The sequence below is a fragment of the Trichomycterus rosablanca genome, chromosome 7, assembly GCF_030014385.1.
Source record: "Trichomycterus rosablanca isolate fTriRos1 chromosome 7, fTriRos1.hap1, whole genome shotgun sequence".
Classification (NCBI taxonomy): domain Eukaryota; kingdom Metazoa; phylum Chordata; class Actinopteri; order Siluriformes; family Trichomycteridae; genus Trichomycterus; species Trichomycterus rosablanca.
The window spans coordinates 24,678,906-24,703,489 of NC_085994.1; the positions used below are offsets into that span (position 1 = coordinate 24,678,906).

At 43.4% G+C, this 24,584-nt stretch overlaps 1 protein-coding gene across 1 annotated transcript in view; it reads right to left on the minus strand.

Moving 5' to 3' along the window:
* The window catches only part of LOC134318027 (interleukin-17 receptor E), a 51,563-nt gene that overhangs the window by 4,232 nt on the left and 22,747 nt on the right, over window positions 1-24,584 (minus strand). The window contains exons 7-14 of the mRNA XM_062998764.1: window positions 22,002-22,070; window positions 20,487-20,553; window positions 20,197-20,375; window positions 16,153-16,198; window positions 13,583-13,737; window positions 10,225-10,293; window positions 10,074-10,125; window positions 8,651-8,758 (exon numbers count right to left, since the gene is read on the minus strand). Of these exons, the coding sequence (XP_062854834.1) occupies window positions 8,651-8,758; window positions 10,074-10,125; window positions 10,225-10,293; window positions 13,583-13,737; window positions 16,153-16,198; window positions 20,197-20,375; window positions 20,487-20,553; window positions 22,002-22,070 (745 nt within the window). The remainder of the gene's footprint in view (window positions 1-8,650; window positions 8,759-10,073; window positions 10,126-10,224; window positions 10,294-13,582; window positions 13,738-16,152; window positions 16,199-20,196; window positions 20,376-20,486; window positions 20,554-22,001; window positions 22,071-24,584) is intronic.

The following is a 24,584-nucleotide window of genomic DNA, read 5'->3' on the forward strand; positions in this document are numbered from 1 at the left end:
GTCTTCAGCAAACTGTTTGCGGGCTTTCTTGTGCGTCAGCTTCCTTCTGGGATGACGACCATGCAGACCGAGTTGATGCAGTGTGCGGCGTATGGTCTGAGCACTGACAGGCTGACCTCCCACGTCTTCAACCTCTGCAGCAATGCTGGCAGCACTCATGTGTCTATTTTTTAAAGCCAACCTCTGGATATGACGCCGAACACGTGGACTCAACTTCTTTGGTCGACCCTGGCGAAGCCTGTTCCGAGTGGAACCTGTCCTGGAAAACCGCTGTATGACCTTGGCCACCTCAGTTTCAGGGTGTTAGCAATCTTCTTATAGCCCAGGCCATCTTTGTGGACAGCAACAATTCTATTTCTCACATCCTCAGAGAGTTCTTTGCCATGAGGTGCCATGTTGAATATCCAGTGGCCAGTATGAGAGAATTGTACCCAAAACACCAAATTTAACAGCCCTGCTCCCCATTTACACCTGGGACCTTGACACATGACACCAGGGAGGGACAACGACACATTTGGGCACAATTTGGACATGTTCACTGTGGGGTGTACTCACTTATGTTGCCAGCTATTTAGACATTAATGGCTGTGTGTTGAGTTATTTTCAGAAGACAGTAAATCTACACTGCTATACAAGCTGTACACTGACTACTCTAAGTTATATCCAAGTTTCATGTCTATAGTGTTGTCCCATGAAAAGATATAATGAAATATTTGCAGAAATGTGAGGGGTGTACTCACTTTTGTGATACACTGTATATATACAGGGGTTGGACAAAATAACTGAAACACCTGGTTTTAGACCACAATAATTTATTAGTATGGTGTAGGGCCTCCTTTTGCGGCCAATACAGCGTCAATTCGTCTTGGAAATGACATATACAAGTCCTGCACAGTGGTCAGAGGGATTTTAAGCCATTCTTCTTGCAGGATAGTGGCCAGGTCACTACGTGATGCTGGTGGAGGAAAACGTTTCCTGACTCGCTTCACCAAAACACCCCAAAGTGGCTCAATAATATTTAGATCTGGTGACTGTGCAGGCCATGGGAGATGTTCAACTTCACTTTCATGTTCATCAAACCAATCTTTCACCAGTCTTGCTGTGTGTATTGGTGCATTGTCATCCTGATACACGGCACCGCCATTGGATGCACATGGTCCTCCAGAATGGTTCGGTAGTCCTTGGCAGTGGCGCGCCCATCTAGCACAAGTATTGGGCCAAGGGAATGCCATGATATGGCAGCCCAAACCATCACTGATCCACCCCCATGCTTCACTCTGGGCATGCAACAGTCTGGGTGGTACGCTTCTTTGGGGCTTCTCCACACCGTAACTCTCCCGGATGTGGGGAAAACAGTAAAGGTGGACTCATCAGAGAACAATACATGTTTCACATTGTCCACAGCCCAAGATTTGCGCTCCTTGCACCATTGAAACCGACGTTTGGCATTGGCACGAGTGACCAAAGGTTTGGCTATAGCAGCCCGGCCGTGTATATTAACCCTGTGGAGCTCCCGACGGACAGTTCTGGTGGAAACAGGAGAGTTGAGGTGCACATTTAATTCTGCCGTGATTTGGGCAGCCGTGGTTTTATGTTTTTTGGATACAATCCGGGTTAGCACCCGAACATCCCTTTCAGACAGCTTCCTCTTGCGTCCACAGTTAATCCTGTTGGATGTGGTTTGTCCTTCTTGGTGGTATGCTGACATTACCCTGGATACCGTGGCTCTTGATACATCACAAAGACTTGCTGTCTTGGTCACAGATGCGCCAGCAAGACGTGCACCAACAATTTGTCCTCTTTTGAACTCTGGTATGTCACCCATAATGTTGTGTGCATTGCAATATTTTGAGCAAAACTGTGCTCTTACCCTGCTAATTGAACCTTCACACTCTGCTCTTACTGGTGCAATGTGCAATTAATGAAGATTGGCCACCAGACTGGTCCAATTTAGCCATGAAACCTCCCACACTAAAATGACAGGTGTTTCAGTTATTTTGTCCAACCCCTGTATATATCCTGTATATATACTGTATATATATATATATATATATATACAGTGTATCACAAAAGTGAGTACACCCCTCACATTTCTGCAAATATTTTATTATATCTTTTCATGGGACAACACTATAGAACTAAAACTTGGATATAACTTAGAGTAGTCAGTGTACAACTTGTATAGCAGTGTAGATTTACTGTCTTCTGAAAATAACTCAACACACAGCCATTAATGTCTAAATGGCTGGCAACATAAGTGAGTACACCCCACAGTGAACATGTCCAAATTGTGCTTAAAGTGTCAATATTTTGTGTGACCACCATTATTATCCAGCACTGCCTTAACCCTCCTGGGCATGGAATTCACCAGAGCTGCACAGGTTGCTACTGGAATCCTCTTCCACTCCTCCATGATGACATCACGGAGCTGGTGGATGTTAGACACCTTGAACTCCTCCACCTTCCACTTGAGGATGCGCCACAGGTGCTCAATTGGGTTTAGTCCATCACCTTTACCTTCAGCTTCCTCAGCAAGGCAGTTGTCATCTTGGAGGTTGTGTTTGGGGTCGTTATCCTGTTGGAAAACTGCCATGAGGCCCAGTTTTCGAAGGGAGGGGATCATGCTCTGTTTCAGAATGTCACAGTACATGTTGGAATTCATGTTTCCCTCAATGAACTGCAGCTCCCCAGTGCCAGCAACACTCATGCAGCCCAAGACCATGATGCTACCACCACCATGCTTGACTGTAGGCAAGATACAGTTGTCTTGGTACTTCTCACCAGGGCGCCGCCACACATGCTGGACACCATCTGAGCCAAACAAGTTTATCTTGGTCTCGTCAGACCACAGGGCATTCCAGTAATCCATGTTCTTGGACTGCTTGTCTTCAGCAAACTGTTTGCGGGCTTTCTTGTGCGTCAGCTTCCTTCTGGGATGACGACCATGCAGACCGAGTTGATGCAGTGTGCGGCGTATGGTCTGAGCACTGACAGGCTGACCTCCCACGTCTTCAACCTCTGCAGCAATGCTGGCAGCACTCATGTGTCTATTTTTTAAAGCCAACCTCTGGATATGACGCCGAACACGTGGACTCAACTTCTTTGGTCGACCCTGGCGAAGCCTGTTCCGAGTGGAACCTGTCCTGGAAAACCGCTGTATGACCTTGGCCACCATGCTGTAGCTCAGTTTCAGGGTGTTAGCAATCTTCTTATAGCCCAGGCCATCTTTGTGGAGAGCAACAATTCTATTTCTCACATCCTCAGAGAGTTCTTTGCCATGAGGTGCCATGTTGAATATCCAGTGGCCAGTATGAGAGAATTGTACCCAAAACACCAAATTTAACAGCCCTGCTCCCCATTTACACCTGGGACCTTGACACATGACACCAGGGAGGGACAACGACACATTTGGGCACAATTTGGACATGTTCACTGTGGGGTGTACTCACTTATGTTGCCAGCTATTTAGACATTAATGGCTGTGTGTTGAGTTATTTTCAGAAGACAGTAAATCTACACTGCTATACAAGCTGTACACTGACTACTCTAAGTTATATCCAAGTTTCATGTCTATAGTGTTGTCCCATGAAAAGATATAATGAAATATTTGCAGAAATGTGAGGGGTGTACTCACTTTTGTGATACACTGTATATATATATACAGTGTATCACAAAAGTGAGTACACCCCTCATATTTCTGCAGATATTTAAGTATATCTTTTCATGGGACAACACTGACAAAATGACACTTTGACACAATGAAAAGTAGTCTGTGTGCAGCTTATATAACAGTGTAAATTTATTCTTCCCTCAAAATAACTCAATATACAGCCATTAATGTCTAAACCACTGGCAACAAAAGTGAGTACACCCCTTAGTGAAAGTTCCTGAAGTGTCAATATTTTGTGTGGCCACCATTATTTCCCAGAACTGCCTTAACTCTCCTGGGCATGGAGTTTACCAGAGCGTCACAGGTTGCCACTGGAATGCTTTTCCACTCCTCCATGACGACATCACGGAGCTGGCGGATATTCAAGACTTTGCGCTCCTCCACCTTCCGCTTGAGGATGCCCCAAAGATGTTCTATTGGGTTTAGGTCTGGAGACATGCTTGGCCAGTCCATCACCTTTACCCTCAGCCTCTTCAATAAAGCAGTGGTCGTCTTAGAGGTGTGTTTGGGGTCATTATCATGCTGGAACACTGCCCTGCGACCCAGTTTCCGGAGGGAGGGGATCATGCTCTGCTTCAGTATTTCACAGTACATATTGGAGTTCATGTGTCCCTCAATGAAATGTAACTCCCCAACACCTGCTGCACTCATGCAGCCCCAGACCATGGCATTCCCACCACCATGCTTGACTGTAGGCATGACACACTTATCTTTGTACTCCTCACCTGATTGCCGCCACACATGCTTGAGACCATCTGAACCAAACAAATTAATCTTGGTCTCATCAGACCATAGGACATGGTTCCAGTAATCCATGTCCTTTGTTGACATGTCTTCAGCAAACTGTTTGCGGGCTTTCTTGTGTAGAGACTTCAGAGGAGGCTTCCTTCTGGGGTGACAGCCATGCAGACCAATTTGATGTAGTGTGCGGCGTATGGTCTGAGCACTGACAGGCTGACCCCCCACCTTTTCAATCTCTGCAGCAATGCTGACAGCACTCCTGCGCCTATCTTTCAAAGACAGCAGTTGGATGTGACGCTGAGCACGTGCACTCAGCTTCTTTGGACGACCGACGCGAGGTCTGTTCTGAGTGGACCCTGCTCTTTTAAAACGCTGGATGATCTTGGCCACTGTGCTGCAGCTCAGTTTCAGGGTGTTGGCAATCTTCTTGTAGCCTTGGCCATCTTCATGTAGCGCAACAATTCGACAATATATATATACAGTGTATCACAAAAGTGAGTACACCCCTCACATTTCTGCAGATATTTAAGTATATCTTTTCATGGGACAACACTGACAAAATGACACTTTGACACAATGAAAAGTAGTCTGTGTGCAGCTTATATAACAGTGTACATTTATTCTTCCCTCAAAATAACTCAATATACAGCCATTAATGTCTAAACCACCGGCAACAAAAGTGAGTACACCCCTAAGAGACTACACCCCTAAATGTCCAAATTGAGCACTGCTTGTCATTTTCCCTCCAAAATGTCATGTGATTTGTTAGTGTTACTAGGTCTCAGGTGTTCATAGGGAGCAGGTGTGTTCAATTTAGTAGTACAGCTCTCACACTCTCTCATACTGGTCACTGAAAGTTCCAACATGGCACCTCATGGCAAAGAACTCTCTGAGGATCTTAAAAGACGAATTGTTGCGCTACATGAAGATGGCCAAGTCTACAAGAAGATTGCCAACACCCTGAAACTGAGCTGCAGCACAGTGGCCAAGATCATCCAGCGTTTTAAAAGAGCAGGGTCCACTCAGAACAGACCTCGCGTTGGTCGTCCAAAGAAGCTGAGTGCACGTGCTCAGCGTCACATCCAACTGCTGTCTTTGAAAGATAGGCGCAGGAGTGCTGTCAGCATTGCTGCAGAGATTGAAAAGGCGGGGGGTCAGCCTGTCAGTGCTCAAACCATACGCCGCACACTACATCAAATTGGTCTGCATGGCTGTCAACCCAGAAGGAAGCCTCTTCTGAAGTCTCTACACAAGAAAGCCCGCAAACAGTTTGCTGAAGACATGTCAACAAAGGACATGGATTACTGGAACCATGTCCTATGGTCTGATGAGACCAAGATTAATTTGTTTGGTTCAGATGGTCTCAAGCATGTGTGGCGGCAATCAGGTGAGGAGTACAAAGATAAGTGTGTCATGCCTACAGTCAAGCATGGTGGTGGGAATGCCATGGTCTGGGGCTTCATGAGTGCAGCAGGTGTTGGGGAGTTACATTTCATTGAGGGACACATGAACTCCAATATGTTCTGTGAAATACTGAAGCAGAGCATGATCCCCTCCCTCCGGAAACTGGGTCGCAGGGCAGTGTTCCAGCATGATAATGACCCCAAACACACCTCTAAGACGGCCACTGCTTTATTGAAGAGGCTGAGGGTAAAGGTGATGGACTGGCCAAGCATGTCTCCAGACCTAAACCCAATAGAACATCTTTGGGGCATCCTCAAGCGGAAGGTGGAGGAGTGCAAAGTCTTGAATATCCGCCAGCTCCGTGATGTCGTCATGGAGGAGTGGAAAAGCATTCCAGTGGCAACCTGTGAAGCTCTGGTAAACTCCATGCCCAGGAGAGTTAAGGCAGTTCTGGGAAATAATGGTGGCCACACAAAATATTGACACTTCAGGAACTTTCACTAAGGGGTGTACTCACTTTTGTTGCCGGTGGTTTAGACATTAATGGCTGTATATTGAGTTATTTTGAGGGAAGAATAAATTTACACTGTTATTTAAGCTGCACACAGACTACTTTTCATTGTGTCAAAGTGTCATTTTGTCAGTGTTGTCCCATGAAAAGATATACTTAAATATCTGCAGAAATGTGAGGGGTGTACTCACTTCTGTGATACACTGTATATATATATATATATAACATATATATTGATATATATATATATAACATATATATTGATATATATTATATATAAATAGCCTAGTAGTTGTATCAACATCTGCATGTAATCAATAACTGACTCAAATCAGATGTTTGTTTGTTTATTAGGATTTTAACGTCGTGTTTTACACTTTGGTTACATCATGACAGGAACGGTAGTTACTCATTACACAAGATTCATCAGGTCACAAGTTTATATCGAATACAGTCATGACAATTTAGTGTCTCCAATTCACCTCACTTGCACGTCTTTGTACTGTGGGAGTAAACCGGAGCACCTGGAGTAAACCCACGCGAACATGGGGAGAACATGCAAACTCCACACAGAGAGGACCCGGGCCGCCCCACCTTATCAAACCTTTCTCTTATCAAATTAAGAGAAAATAAAAATAAATTGTGCTCCAGTGGGAAGTAAGAACAGAAATGAGTCTCTCCATCACGGATTAAATGCTGTATTTTCGCTGTACACGTTTCTTTTTTGGAGAGCGCGATTTGTCTCCTGTCTCTCGTCTTTTCTCAACTTTCTCCTGCACAGTCGTCTGTATCTCTCCCTTCGTTTTTTCTACATTCGCTATCCACCGTCTTTCCACATGTAACTCGCCTCTAACTCTCTCATCTGTCTGCACTGTAGAGTCGCAGTGTTTACCGGCTGGAATGCACAGACTTGATTGGCTGAGTGGTGTCACGTGATTGGTTCTCATCCGCTAAACCGCTACCGTAAAGACTACAAAAGCTGCGCCGGTTAAAATAGAAGCGCTCCGTCAGGTTTCAAATCATAACTTTCTGTTTTGGCTGTAGGTCCGGGTCCGTATGGGACAGCTTCTGGGTCTGGATCCGGACCGCGGTCCGCCTGTTAGTGACCTCTGGTCTAGAACATCTATATGAAAAAGCAGCTCCTTCTCACTTTCACTCTCCACGTATGCAACAAACTTGATGATACTTTTTTCCTGCATGTAAGCCCATTGTGATATACAGCTCACTTGACAGTGGACAGTACCACCTATGTTCCTGCAGCTTCTAATTGGCTGACCTTATTTTTTGTTCTCAGTTACATGTAAAAATCACTTTAAACCACTGTTTCATGTAATTTGTAATGAGTACAGCCAAACACACCCCTGTTTGTACAGACACAGAGAAGTCATTAGCTCTACTCTATGATAATCACCTAATGGAATTGGGAAGCCATGCCACAAAGTTAAAGGACCTAATATGAGGCGATCCTAGCAATCCTACGGCAATTCAGTTAGCAATCGGTTAGTCAAAATGTCAAGATGTCGAAGTCTAAAGCAGCTAAAAACACTTCTCAGGTAACTAAGTTTGGAAAACTCCCAACCAATTCTGTGGACGCAGAGGAGTGTGTGTCAAAACACGGACAAGTAATTTAGTTTTTTCTATTTAATTTATGCATTTTTTCCCAATTTAGCGTAGTCAATTTGTCTTCCACTGCTGGGGGATCCCTGATTGCAGTCGAGGTGAGTATATTGCTGCTCACGCCTCCTCCGACCCACGCGCAGCCCTTTGCGGAACCCTTTTTCACCCATGCATTCTGCACAGGCGCCTCTCTATCTGCTAATCAGGGTCCTTACACAGCGTTTGAAGACCCACCCACAATGTCCGGTCATCCAGCCCTAGCACAAACGTGTCCAATTATGCCCGCTAGATGGCGCCCAGCCGACCGGTGGCAACGCCGTATTTCGAACCGAGGAGTTCAGAATCTCGGTGCTAGTGTGCTAGCAGAATATTCTGCTATATTTCTGTTTTTGAGACAAAGCCTTGTACAGTCGCTGGATGTTCTAGAATTACATTCAACTATTAAGGTAGGCTGTTCATTGTAGTGTAGCTTCTATTTATTCTATCAATGAATTTACGAGTTATTTAATGACTGCAGTGAAATGTGGAACGTTTCTTTAAGAATCTGTGAAACTTTGATTTTCGCAAAACAAGGTCCGTAAAATTAAGCAAGAATTTAGTAGGGTCCTAATTATATGAAATACATGTCCCTTAAAAGTGTATGTAATCTTTTATATGACTAAAAGCTAAAATTGTTATTGCTTTACCTAACAGATTTAAGCACTAACCTGATATCCTCCTTTTGATCCAAGCATAGGTGAGAATTCCCAGTGTTGTGATGGTAACCAGGCACGCTAATGAAACAGCAATGATGAAACCCCATCTTCTGTGTGTATCTAAAATAAAGATATGGTGAAATCAGAAAGTATTCAGACACACTGACATTTTGCCCACATTAGTGTATTGAGGACAACCAGTTCTCAGTTCTGAGCTATCCCTAATCTATCCACTTTCTCCATTGCGAGCTATGGATGTTTCGTGTCTTTCATTTATTACTTTGTTTCAGTTGTTTTGACCATTATATTGATTTGTCACTATCCCATTTTTGGTAGTGGCTTTTCTGCCACAGCACTGGCTCTCAGTACCTTGCTTAAAGCATTTGCACTTGGGTTTTGCACCTTATTTTAAGCCAGGCACTGAAAATGCACCGACAAGTGCACCTCCCAATGGTTAGGCTGCTTGGCAACCCCAGGTCAGACATACACTGATTAGCCATAACATTAAAACCACCTCCTTGTTTCTACACTCACTGTCCATTTTATCAGCTCCACTTACCATTTAGAAGAACTTTGTAGTTCTACAATTACTGACTGTAGTCCATCTGTTTCTCTACATACTTTTTTTTAGCCTGCTGGCACCCTGTTCTTCAATGGTCAGGACCCCCACAGGGCCAAAACAGAGCAGGTATTATTTAGGTGGTGGATCATTCCCAGTTGTGTGTTGTGCTGGTATGAGTGGATCAGACACAGCAGCGCTGCTGGAGTTTTGAAATACCGTGTCCACTCACTGTCCACTCTATTATACACTCCTACCTAGTTGGTCCACCTTGTAGATGTAAAGTCAGAGACGATCACTCATTTATTGCTGCTGTTTGAGTTGGTCATCTTCTAGACCTTCATCAGTGGTCACAGGACGCTGCCCACAGGGCGCTGTTGGCTGGATGTTTTTGGTGGGTGGACTATTCTCAGTCAAGCTGTGACAGTGAGGTGTTTATAAACTCATGCAGTGCTGATGTGTCTGATTCACTCATACCAGTACAACACACACTAACACACCACCACCATGTCAGTGTCACTGCAGTGCTGAGAATGATCCACCACCCAAATAATACCTGCTCTTTACTGGTCCTGGGAGAGTCCTGACCATTGAAGAACAGCATGAAAAGGGGCTAACAATGCATGCAGAGAAACAGACGGACTACAGTCAGTAATTGTAGAATTGAAAAGTGCTTCTATATGGTAGGTGGAGCTGATAAAATGGACAGTGAGTGTAGAAACAAGGTGGTTTTAATGTTATGGCTGATCGGCTAAATCTCCAACACAATAAAGTCAGCAAGAAGTCAAGAGATATGAATCTACTGTATAATAAGCATATCTATGTGAGGATAAGCACATGTCATTTTAGCAAGCAATTCTAAAAATCGGCACTTACAGTCAGGACATATGATTCGCCTTCCAAGGAGAGCAGGCTTGGTGCGCCACACCTACAGACAAACAGACAAATTGAAAGGCGGATAATATTCATACAGCCTTAAACAGACCCACAGAAGAAAAAGTAACCAGATACAGTTAAGTAATCTTACTTGCACACATAGTCCTGAGATTGGAAGGAACAGGGGCACGGTCAGCTCCACATCTTCAGCTCCATCTGCCTGTAGAACACAGAATTACACAGAAATAGAAATTTTAACAGAAGTGTTTTCTCTTTCATTTTGTATGTTTTAAAGAGACCCTGAGCTGAGCAACACTTATTTAACTGTGGTATACGTAAGATTAAAATATCATATGTACCTTTGATATGACACCCAAAAGTGAGCTGAGGTGCATTTTGTTTTCACTGATACTGTTTGAGATGTTTCTACAATTTAATTGGAGTTCACCAGTGCTAAATTAAACTGATTGGACATGATTGGGGATTGCCAACACCTGCCTATATAATGTCCCACAGTTAACAGTGCATATTAGAGCAAACTCCAAGCCATGGGGTCAAAGGAATTATCTGCAGACCTCAGAAACAGGATTGTGTCAAGGCATAGATCTGGAGAAGGGTACAGAAAAATTGCTGCAGCTTTACAGGTCCCAAAGAGCACAGTGGCCACCATCATTCATAAGTAGAAGAAGTCTGGAAGCACCAAAAATCATCCTAGACGTGGCCGCCCGGCCAAACTGAACGATGGGGGAAGACGGGCCTTGGCCAGGGAGGTGAGCAGGAACTCGAGGGTCACTCTGACAGAGCTTCAGTGTATCCTCGTGGAGATGGGAGAACCTATCAGAAGATCAACCATCCAGGCAGCACTTCACAAATCATGCCTTTATGGTAGAGTGGCCAGACGGAAGCAACTCCTTAGTAACAGGCACATGACAGCCCACTGGGAGTTTGCCAACTGGCACCTAGAAGACTCTCAAACCATGAGAAACAAAATTCTCTGGTCTGATGAAAGCAAAATTGAACTTCTTGGCCTGAATACCAAGCGTCACGTCTGGGGGAAACCAGGAACTGCTCATCACCTGGCTAATGCCATCCCTACACTAGTCCTGATAGAGGGAAAGATGAATGCAGCCACCAGAAACAAGTGTGCCAAGCTCGTAGCTTCTTTCCCAAGACGCCTTGAAGCTGTAATTGCTGCCAACGGTGCATCAACCAACCAAGTATTAGGCTAAGTGTGTGTACAGATGTGTAACCCCTAAATAAACCATTTTTGTCACTAAAATAAAGTTGTTTTCACTATGTAATTATTGGTGATTGTGTGTAGATGTTTGAGGCAAAAAAAGAACTCAATCTATTATAGAATGAGTCTGTAACGTAATAAAACGTGGAGAAGGTGAAAGGGGTGTCCAGACTTTCTGGCTTAACTTTACCACCGCTTTATCCTGGTCTGTGTTGTGTTGGTCTGATTCATTGGGTGAAGGGTAGGAAACACTCCAGACAGAAATAGATGAGGAAGCTCAGTGGTTTGTGATAATCCATGTCTCACACAATGCACTTCCTTGAAATTTAAGTCTTGGAGAAAGTTTTCCTGGAATTGTTCCTATTTTAGGAGTTCCTAAGAATAAAAAACTATTTCCTGGCTCTCTGTACCCTGCTGGAGGCAATACACAGCTATTAATGATTGATGTGATGTCTCAAACATTTTTATTCTTGTTCTGGTGTAAAACTCTTTAGAGACATGGTGAAAACAATGTGGGAACTAATGCGATTCTACATCTCAAACGAATCATTTCTTATTCTGTATTTTGGTAACAATTCCACTAACAGTAATTTGGTAACTATTTCTCTTTAAGAATATAATATAATATATATATATATATATATATATATATATATATATATACAGTGGTGCTTGAAAGTTTGTGAACCCTTTGGAATTTTCTATATTTCTGCATAAATATGACCCAAAACATCATCAGAAGTCCTAACAGTAGATAAAGCGAACCCAGTTAAACAAATATTGGATCATTTTCCTCAATAAATAAATGATCAAGTATAATATTTTTGTCTCATTTGTTTAACTGGGTTCTCTTTATCTACTTTTAGGACTTGTGTGAAAATCTGATGATGTTTTAGGTCATATTTATGCAGAAATATAGAAAATTCTAAAGGGTTCACAAACTTTCAAGCACCACTATATATATTATTTTATGCATTTTCTCCCTTTTTCTCCTGATTTTTAGCGTGTCCAGTTTATACCCAATTGCGTTATGCTTCCTCTCTACTGAAGCTGACACCACCCCTCCCACACGTGAGCAGTAGCCAACTTTCACCTGCACGAGGTGAGTTAATATGCCGATCAGCTTTGTGCATGGACAGCCACACCCTGATCAGCATTATTCCTTGACTCTGTGCAGATGCCATCAATCAGCCAGCAGAGGTCGTAATTCGCTCAGTTATGAGGAATCCCTATCCAGCTTGTTCTACCCTATGAACAACAGCCAATCATTGTTCATACAGCTGCCCATCCCAGCTGGATGGCAGAGCTGAGATTCAATACAATGTATTCGAAATCCAAGCTCTGGTGTGCTAGTGTGTTTTACCACTGCGCCACCTGAGCGGCCAGAAAAATCAATGTTGATGGTGCCACTTACAAGCCAATTAACTGAAATAATAGCATAGATTTAAGGAATCAACCACTTTATCCCAGACAGAGTCGCAACAGGTACAATTTCACCAGCAAACCCTGAGTGCAAGGTAGAAATACCCTGGACAGGGTGCCAATCCATTGCAGGGCTTCGGCTCCTAGTCAGACATAGTCAATCATGCCTGTGTAGACGCCCGGCTGGCAGATAACAATACTGAGGTTCGAACCCAGATCCCACCAATAGTGTGCTTGCGAAACAGACCACTGTGCCAGCCTTTATTTTATTATTTTAAAAAGCAAGATTGGAGAATTAGATTCAATCTAGCTATCTAACCTGAATTCAGATATGAAGGTTATGGTGTGGTGTGGAATATGGGGCACCCGTGTTATCGGACCCATTTTCATCGACCAGACCCTAAATGCTCAGCGCTACCTGACAATGCTACAGGAAACAGTGTTCCCATCCATTCTGACTGACTGAAGTTCAGTGGCTGGATATTCAATTCCCTGGTCATTGGATTGGCCGTTGTGGTCCTGTGGAATAGCCGCCCAGATCACCCGACCTCACACCACTCGACTTTTATCTCTGCGGTCATCTCAAACAAATTGTGTATGCTGAGAAAATCCGCAACAAACACCACCTTCAGCACCGCAATCTATCTATCTAACCTGAATTCAGATGAATGTTACTGTAAAAATCTCCTCCACCCACCTCATGAGGTCCCCTTCACAAGGTTGAAAACCACAGCTCTAAATGTTCCCCATATTATCAGTGTATTGCGCCTAATAATATGATTAGCCGCACAATAAGCATCTAATAAATATACTGCATATTGCAGACTAGCATAGTGAAAACATGACTAACCATTTGAACATGCTGCACGTCTCCTTTCGGAATGCACTCTTCCCCTTTATTCACACACAACTGGGCAGCAAAGGATGCTGGAGTACTGGAGGAGATTTGAACATGCAGGCATTGAGATGCAGGAACCACTTTAGCATCCCATTTAGAGAAACCACCTGAACAAGATGAAGAAGAGAAGAACATTTACATTCATGGCATTGAGCAGATGCTTTTGTCCATTGGACTTACAGTTCAGAAGAAGAACGCCTTTATTTGTCATATATACACTGATCAGCCATAACATTAAAACCACCTCCGTTTTACAATCACTGTCCATTTTATCAGCTCCACTTTATAGTTCTACAATTATTGACTGTAGTCCATCTGTTTCTCTACATACTGTTTTAACCTGCTTTCATCCTGTTCTTCAATGGTCAGGACCCCCAGGTATTATTTAGATGGTGGATCATTCTCAGCACTGCAGTGACACTGACATGGTGGTGGTGTGTTAGTGTGTGTTGTGCTGGTATGAGGGGATCAGACACAGCAGTGCTGCTGGAGTTTTTAAATACTGTTTCTGCTCACTGTACACTCTATTAGACACTCCTACCTAGTTGGTCCACCTTGTAGATGTAAAGTCAAAGATGAACGCTCATCTATTGCTGCTGTTTGAGTTGGTCATCTTCTAGACCTTCATCAGTGGTCACAGGACGCTGCCCATGGGGCGCTGTTGGCTAGATATGTTTGGTTGGTGGACTATTCTCAGTCCAGCAGTGACAGTGAGGTGTTTAAAAACTCCACCACCATGTCAGTGTCACTGCAGTGCTGAGAACGACCCACCACCCAAATAATACCTGCTCTGTAGTGGTCTTGGGAGAGTCCTGACCATTGAAGAACAGCATGAAAGGGGGCTAACAAAGCCCTCAGAGAAACAGATGGACTACAGTCAGTCAAATGATTTTTCTGCATATCCCAGCTTGTTTGAAAGCTGGGGTCAAAGCACAGGGTCAGCCATTGTACAGCGCCCCTGGAGCAGACAGGGTTAAGGGCCTTGCTCAAGGGCCCAACAGTAGCTGAATAGAAGAGCCTGGATTTGAACCGACAATCTTCAGTAGACCAAAGCTCTACCCGCTACCACTGTCCCAAAACGTTATGACCGAACACCAAGCAAGCAATTGCGAATTAAGGACCTTGCTCAGGCAATTTGGCAGTAGTTGGGACTGAACAGACAACCGTCTGATTACTAGTCCAGTGCATTAACCACTAAGGTATAACTGCCCCTTTTGAAAGAGACATTGTCCCAATTTGGATATACATAAATTCTCTCTGAACTTTGGTGACCTCTGCTGGTTGCACAACACCCATGCTGGCTGACAAGGGGCAGAGGCTGGAACATGCCTCCTCTGAAATGTGTAATGCCAAGTTCACACTACACGACTTTCCAAGTCGTCAGGTCGCTGTACAGTTCACACTATACGACTGAATCTCCTGCACTCGGGAGTCTTTCAGTCGGTGTATATTTCGCACTACACGACTGATCGGCGATAGCGGGTTTCACACTACACGATCCATCACCAACTGCAGAGTGGGTATTATGTTTTGTAGAGGACGATCAAATCAGAAATACTGTAAAACGTGTGTGACGGTGTATCCTGATATAAACTATATTAATTAAGCCCCTGTCCCCTGTCCTCTCCTGCATTTCCCCTCACGCTGTATACTGTGTTCTCATTGGCTGTTCGACATGTCACTCATTCCCAGTTGCCCGTCTGAGATCAGATATCTGGCGTGCTAGAAAACTCAATCCAGTCACCGAGCGCTCGGCGAGCCGGTCGGGTCGAGTTGTTGGATAGTTCACACTTAGCGACTGAGAGCCGAGTTTTGATCGCCGAGCAAACGCTGAGTTGCTCCCAACCCGGAAAATCAATCGCCGACCAGTCGCCGAGCGAAAATCAGGGCAAAAATCGTGTAGTGTGACCTAGGCATAAAGCAGCCGTTCACATCTTGACACCAGCCAGCGCTGACCCGGCTCCTCTGTCCATATTCTTCCGCCGCTTGTACCACTGCCTCATCCAGACAGTAGAAGTCACTGTTGCTGCGGCAAGGCGCTAAATCCCCATCAGACCCTTCCTCATTCACAGATGCAGTGGTATAATGAGCTAGTCCAATACAGCTGACATCTCAAGCTTTCAGGTTCGAATCCCAGCTGTACTGTCAACTAGTCAGAGGTCCAACATTTGGGCTTGTCTGGCAACCTTTGCTGACTGGTCACTTTAACAGAGCAGAATTGTGAGACTCCACCCTTGGTAGATGAAAAGAAGCTGCTTGCAACTGCCCACATGTTAAGAGCGTGGGTGATAGTCTGTAGCTCTCCTCAGTCAGAGCCATAGATAGTGGTATTAAAATCAGGGGAACTGGACACAACTAGATTTAGAAAAAAGGGATAAACGCAATAAAATGACTCTAAAAACTTGTGGGTGTTGAGGGTCCAGCCAAGCTAGTGGCACAACTGAGACTGGTGGTGGGCTAGCCAACCACAACCACTAGGACATTAGACCACCGCACCACCTCAGTTCACAGTTGATTCTTACCTGAGCTGAAAGGACAGAAGACCCGACGGCTGCCATTCAGAGAAAGCTAGAACCAAAAAAGAAGAAAAATGAATAGTCTATTTAGTGTGACATAATAATTAATAACACAGCTGCAGTATTTCTTACCTTCACACACATGTGGGCATGCTTGTCAACATTCAACATATTGTAATTCTGTAAAAGATGAATATGTCAGTTAATAAACATGGAGACAGCATAATTGCATAATTTCATAATTGCAAACAGCACAGATTATTAATTAATTAAATTAAAAGAGTAATCTCCTTTCTGATTTCGTAAAAAGAATGCTTAGAGTCTTCTCTCTCAATCTACCATAGTTTTTCTGTCGCTTGTACTACCCTCAGTGGACATACGACGTGTGCACTCACCAGCCAATTCTGGCAGTTGTAGTCTAGTGGTTAAGGTACTGGACCAGTAATCAAAAGGTCACTGATACAAGCCTCACCACTGCCAGGGCCCTTGAGCAAGGCCCTTAACCCTAAATTGCTTAGACTGTATACTGTCACAGTAATGTTAGTCGCTTTGGAAAAAAACATCTGCATAAACTCGGCATCGCTCTTGAACTCGACATGCATGCGAGAAATTATTTGGCTGGCGCAGCCCGCATAGCACAGCAAAACAAAGGGGTGAGTGTTAGTGCGCATTCACATGAGAAGCATTTTGCGCTTTGCTCACTGTCAGCGCTTTTCCACCAAAAGAACCCTGGTTCTTGAACCGGTTCTTGGTGTTTTGTAGAGAACCAACCCATGTTTCCACCAGTTTTTGGGAACCAAGCATGCGTCACCAATGGTGGGACGTTACACAACAAATGTAAAGAGCAATAACATGATGGCGGAGAGCGTAGATTATGTGCGAGCATTTGTGCTGTTGCTGTTACAGATGCTTGTTTTATGCTACTGGTGATAGGAAGACGTAGACGTGTTTGTCGCAGTTGTTGTTTTCCTTAGTTCATTGATGCGAGAAGCGTTTTGAAAAAGCGATACCTAAAAAAGCGTAACGTGGCCTAATGTACTAAAAGTACGACACAGAAACACTCTTTCTCTCCGTTATTACTGGTTATAAGTGCTCTGTACTGCCCTAATTCATTGTTGTCATTGTTTTAGTACAAGCCACGTTAGGATTTATTTTTCACGTTAAGAGTTTTTCTTACTGTCTGGGTCGCTTTTACCACGTCATATCACACAGTACATCGCTTTGAAAATATCAGCGGCAAACTGGCTCAAAATATAATCAGATAAACTTAGATAAAAGATAAAAGTGCAGTGCAACTTTCTCATGTAAAAGCACCCAAACCTCTACACTTTGACACGCCCACAGATGACGTCGCGGTTCGCGCTGAAAAACCATGTATTTTGTGGTGCCAGTTTAGAACGCTAGTTTGCTGTTTGGAACCTCTTTTTTTCAGTGGAAACACGCGCGTCAGTGGAAAAGGGTTATGTGAGCCTCTGCGCAAACTGCCGCTTTGCTTAGTGCTTGGCTTGAGCAGTGGGGTAAAACATCATCAAATTGCAAATATTAGACGAATGTGCTTTTGTGTGGAATAACACTGAAAGCATCACTCTGAAAGCATCCACATACATCTATGTTTAGCTGTATTGTCCTTACTGTTTCACTTTAAATCTTGTGCTACTTCACTGATGTTTTACCGCACCGCTCAAGCCAAGCGCTGAGGAAAGAGGCAGTTTGCACCTAGGCTCACGTTGAGTAAAGTGCAAAATTTTTCTCATGTGAACACACCCTAATAGCCAAATATGAAAACGGTGTTAACGTTACTGAACTCGCTAAGGAATACGGTATAAGGAAACAATACAGAAGCCTGATGTTGCAAACAAAGTGAAATCAAAGTAAGCACCATTCCCAAAAGGTTTTATTGTATTTTGATTAACTGTTTTTCAATTGTATTTCAGTGTTTTTTATATTATACTTCTATTATTTTCAGTGTATGTGTCAAAAACAACCCCATTATTTTACATACTGTAAGCCTAAAATACACACCGATCAGCCATAACATCCTCCTTGTTTCTACAGTCAATGTCCATTTTATCAGCTCCACTTACCATATAGAAGCACTTTGTAGTTCTACAATTACTGACTGTAGTCCATCTGTTTTTTGAGGGCTTTGTTAGCACTCTTTCATGCTGTTCTTCAATGGTCAGGACCCCAACAGGACCACTACAGAGCAGGTATTATTTAGGTGGTGGATCATTCTCATGACATGGTGGTGGTGTGTTAGTGTGTGTTGTGCTGGTATGACTAGATAAGACACAGCAGCGCTGATGGAGTTTTTTAAATACCTCTCTGTCACTGCTGGACTGAGAATAGTCCACCAACCAAAAATATCCAGCCAACAGCGCCCCATGGGTAGCGTCCTGTGACCACTGATGAAGGTCTAAAAGATGACCAACTCAAACATCAGCAATAAATGAATGAACAGCTCTGACTTTACATCTACAAGATGAAGCAACCAGGTAGGAGTGTCTAATAGAGTGGACAGTGAGTGGACATGGTATAAACTCCAGCAGCGCTGCTGTGTCTGATCCACTCATATCAGCACAACACACACTTACACACCACCACCATGTCACTGCAGTGCTGAGAATGATCCACCACCTAAATAATACCTGCTCTGGAGTGGTCCTGACCATTGAAGAACAGGGTGAAAGCAGGCTAAAACAGTATGTAGAGAAACAGATGGACTACAGTCAGTAATTGTAGAACTACGAAGTGCTTCTATCCACGATTTTCCTGAACTTTGACCTTTCCCGTGATTCGTAGCTGAAGCCGGTTTTTGACTTCCGGTTACAGTGTTTACGTTCTGAACGACAGAAGTAGTTTTAGTTTTAGTTAAAACTGAGTCCTTTCTTAATTCCTAGCACTTGACAGTAAGGACATTTTAAGAAGCTGTGGTGACCGTGTTCTGACAGTGCCCCACCCTTCCACGCTTACAGAGTGGGTAGATGACATGAGGTTAGCTATATTGATATAAGTGAACCATTTCGTCTTTTCCGAAGCTGTAGACGGTGAGGAGCTACAGAACTATAAAAACAATGTTTACAAATCCGCTGGTGTTCAAAGCACGAACTTTCCAATAACAGCTTCAATTTCTTTGAGTTGTTGTGGCACCCGAGAGCGGCACACGTCGAGCCCGAACTCATATTTGAACCATGCAGTCCTTACCAAAAGTAGTTTAATAATGTTGTAGTTAGTACTACAGCAAATCTAACGCGACCGGAAACGAAAAACCGGCAAACGGAAATAGGGAGGTGTCATGGCAGCCCCCATTGTGTTGCCAGGAAAATCGTGGATATGGTAGGTGGAGCTGATAAATTGGACAGTGAGTGTAGAAACAAGGAGGTGGTTTTAATGTTATGGCTGATCAGTGTATGCAGTTCTACGGACCATGGAACACATTTACAGGTTTCCCATACGTCCCTATGGGAAAACTTTTAAACTCGACGCCACTCCCAGAACCAATTGAAGTCGAGTTTCAAGGTACCACTGTAAATGTAAATTCTAACACACCCACATTGCATATGGAGAGTCACGCTTTGCTCTATTAGAATCCCCCACCACTCATGATGTCAGCACCTCAACCAGTCCCATAGATGGCAAATCAGGGATTGTATCTGACCTTCTCTCCCCTAGATATGGCCAATAGTGTCTGTTGGATGCCCATCTAGCTCCGTAGTGCTGTAGTTTCGAAATTGAGAGCTCGATCACTCGGCAGTGCTGAGCTAGCGTATTAGAGCGCTCTGCCACTGGGGCAGCCTTACTGTGGATTTCGTGTGGACACGTAATTACTGGTTACACAAGATTTATCAGTTTAATGTCAAACACAGTCATGGACAATTTTGTATTTCCAATTCACCTCACTTGGTCTGTGGGAGGAAACCTGAGCTCCCGGAGGAAACCTACGCAGATATGGGATAACATGCAGACTCACATAAAGGACTCGGAACGCTCCATCTGGGGATTGAAATGAGGTTTACGTAAATGTAAGGCAAGTCACGCTTCAGCACTCACCAAGTCTCCTGTCTCATGCAGGGTGGAATTTTGCAGAGGAAAACAAACTGAATGGTTGCTGTGATGCTGCCAGCAGAGAGAAACTGCAGGTTTAGATTGGGCAGAGGGGCAAATAGGCTTCCATTCAAATAATGAGCTAGCATACAGGTATGAACTGCTGGACAGCACATCTCCACCTCCTGTGGTAACACAAGAAATATTACACCACAACATAGTAATAAAATGCAACTTTTGTTTTCTTTTGATGTAACAGAACAGTTCTGCTTCTACATCAAACAGATTCCACTCACCTGGCAGTATTTTGTCTTGAAATGGACAGGTTGTGTGTCTTCTGGCGTCGACTTCACTGTAATACATCTAAAAACAGGCAGCACAAATGACCAGCGATGGTTTTAATTTGTGTTTTAATACAACCCCAAATCAGAAATTATTTATTTATGATTAATTATTTATTTCATTGCAGACAGGATGAACCTGAGATATTTCATTTATTAATAAACATCCATTCCTGCATTTTAGGCCTGCAACACATTCCGAAAAAAAGTTGGGACAGTAAAGCATTTACCATTTTTTTAATGTTTCCATTCCTTTTCACCACACGTAAAAGATGTTTTGGCACAGAGGAGACCAAGTAATTTAGTGTTTCAGCTTTTATTTTGTCTCATTCTTCCTGAAAACACGTCTTAAGATGTGCAACAGTACGGGGTCGTCATTGTCACATTTTTCGTTTCTCCACACATTCTGTATTGGGGACAGGTCAGGACTGCAGGCAGGCCAGTCCAGTACCCGTACCCTCTTCTTCAGCAGCCATGCCTTTGTAATGTGTGCAGCATGTGGTTTTGCATTGTCTTGATGAAAAATGCATGGACGTCCCTGGAAAAGATGACGTCTTGAAGGCAGCATATGTTGCTCTAAGATCTCAATGTACTTTTCTGCATTAATGCTGCCATCACAGAAGTGTAAATGACCTTTGCCGAGGGCACTGATACAGCCCCATACCATGACAGACCCTGGCTTTTGGACTTGTTGCTGATAACAGTCTGGATGGGGGTTTTTTGTCTTTGGTCCGGAGCACACGGCGTCCATTTGTTCCAAAAAAGACCTGGAATGCTGATTTATCTGACCACAATACACGTTTCCACTTTGTGACGGTCCATCCTAGATGCCTCCAAGCCCAGAGAAGTCGACGCCGCTTCTGGACATGGTTAACATAAGGCTTCTTTTTTGCACAGTAAAGTTTTAAGTGGCATTTGTGCATGTAACTCTGTATTGTAGTGCTTGACAAAGGTTTGCCAAAGTAATCCCTCACCCATGTGGTTATATCAGCTATTGTTGAGTGGTGGTTCTTGATGCAGTGCCGTCTGAGGGATCGAAGATCACGGGCGTTCAGCTTAAGCTTGCGCTCTTGGCGTTTACACACTGAAATTCTTCCCGATTCCTTGAGTGGTTTAATGATATTATGCACTGTAGAGGGAGAAATATGTAAATCCCTTCCAATCTTTCTTTGAGATTCATTGTTTTTAAACATTTCAATCATTTTCTCATGCATTTGTTGACAAACTGGATATACTCTGGGCATTTATTAATAAATGAAATGAAGCTGAGCAGATAAAACATGAAATATTTTGGGTTCAAATTGTCTGCAATCAAATAAAAAGTCAAAGTAAATGTAAGGAACACTGCATTTTTATTTTATTTGCATTTTCCATACTGTCTTAACTTTTTCTGATTTGGGGTTGTAATTCAGTTGTAGAATTTAGGTAGGTTTAGAGTAAGAGGTTGTATATGTGAAAACAAGAACTTACCTGCACACATACACACGGAACCAAGTGTGGAAAACTTATATTCACTGTTTGGTAAAGACTGGCATTAATCTGAAAGACAGAAAATGTTGAATCAAATATTGTTTGTTTGTTTATTAGGATTTTAACATCCTATTCCAAAACTATTTAGGTTAATTACTAAGGTCCCAGGGCAGCACAGTGGCTCAGTGGGTAGCACTGTTGCCTCACAGCAAGAAAATCATGGGTTTGATCCCCAGGCGGGGCAATCGAGGTCCTTTCTGTGCGGAGTTTGCATGTTCTCCCTGTGTCTGGGTGGGTTTCCTCCGGGAGCTCCGGTTTCCTCCCACAGTCCAAAAACATGCAGTCAGGTTAATTGGAGACACTGACTTGCCCTATAGGTGAATGGGTGTGTGTATGTGTGTCTGCCCCGCGATGGACTGGGGTCCAGGGTGTTACTGTGTGCCTTGCGCCCATTGAAAAGCTGGATAGAATCCAGCACCCCCCACGCGACCCTAACTGGATAAGCGGTTAAGACAGTGAGTGAGTATGTAATAAGGTCCCCTCCTTATGATTCTATTATTATGGAAAGTCATATCATAAGAAGTGCATCTGTCAGAATTTGTGCCTATTTGTGCGCTGGCTCACAATCAATATTCCCAATGATGTTAAGGTCAGCGTTCTGTGCAGACCACGAGTCTTCCTCCACACCAAACTGGTCAAACCCTAATGTTTACGGACATGGCTTTAGGCACAGTGTGTTCAGTCATACAGTCATGACACAAATTTGCAGCACCTATAGGTAATAAGTAGAGATGCATGAGTACCGATACTAGTATCGGGTATTAGCCCGATACCGCGCTCATTAACTCGTACTCATACTCGCAAACGAGGCTCCGATACTAAACATCCGATATCTTGTGCCTAGTGCACGTTGCTGCGTTAACGCAGGGATTTTCAACCTGTGGGGCGCGAGTGCCTGACCGGGGGGGGCGTGACATTGCGAGATTTTTTTACTTCTAAAACTAAAACAATTCATTTTTCGCCCACGGGAGACAGATTATTCTCACTGACCACGCTCACACGCACATTTAATGTTATTTAGTTCCGTTTGAAAAAAACAAAAACCTTAAAAATAGAGCTAACAGCGAAGATAACCGGTTACAAAAGCAGCGACCGCTGTTATAAGACGTGTTTGTGTTCAATACTCTGTTCACAGTGTCGATACAAGTGATTCAGGAGTCGACTCATTTTAAGCGCAGCTTAAAAAGTTTCTTTTCTCAGTCATCTCTCCGTGTTTACTGTTATAATGAATGATGCGGTTGTAAATAAACACCAAATACTACAGAACATTTTGTGTGACTCGCTTACATTATAAAGCTCAGGCTTAATTATACTGGTTATTACCACAGAGCGGGAGCCGACTCAGTCGTTTACGATTTACCGAGGTGAACCACAAATGTACGTGCTGATAGAATCGGCTCAGATGGGATCGGACTGTATTATCCTTTTAAAGTAAATATTTCAATCAGCAGAATCGCATCGCATGTATGATGTGCACAACGTTAATTACGTGCGTTTATTAATGAACGTTTACGTTAGCTTGTCAGAAGCTTTCTCAATGATGTCTGTGCGGTGTTTTTTTGTTTTTTTACAATTAGTGATGGCAACCCAAGCAACTGTTCCACTGCACTATTTTACACTAAAAACTACACTATTCCATAATGCTCCAGATTGCATCATTCTAAATAGGTATCGGTATCGGCGAGTACAAAAATACATGTACTTGTACTCGTACTCGGTTGGGAAAAAATGGTATCGATGCATCCCTAGTAATAAGTGTTGCTAAAAAACCCAAACTTAATAATTAAGGGTTGTGTCCACATACTTTTGGCCATAGAGCAGGGGTGTCAAACTCATTTTCACCAAGGGCCACATCACCATTATGGTGGCCCTCAAAGGGCCAATTGTAACGTATCCTGCTGTGATTGCAGTCTGTTGTTTTTCTTGGAGGCTGAATTCTGCATTTATATTGTCCTCCTTTACCACAGACACGGCCTCATAACACAAGTGATGCACCCTTCCTGAAGCACAAACTTGTTTTCACCTTCATTAAATTTCCTCCTTCTGCTTAATTTTCTTACTTATCTTGTTGCACATTTTGGGATTATGTGTAAATATTTCTTAACATCATCTACTGGCGGGATGTGTCACTTTGCAGGTCACAAAATCAGCATGCATTTTGAGAGATGCAGTTAATGTAGGATTTTACAGTGTATTTTAAGACAATTGTTTTGCCCTCACTAAGAGTTTATCCCCCTTGCTCAGCTAGACAGACAGACAGACAGACAGACAGACAGCTCCCTTCAGAATACAGTCGGTTTTATTTGCTTCCCAGCTGTGTGATACACTGTGTGCACCAGAATGAAGTAAAAATACAAACAATAAAAACAATAAAGAACTTAATACAGTACAAGCACACAGGTGTAGTCAAGTGTTGCATCTGGTACAATATGAGATTTAACCAAACGTAAAATAGCGCTAACGAGTTAGCATTTTGTGTAAAGATACTAATTGCTATAGTAATGGTAACAATAGTATTTAATT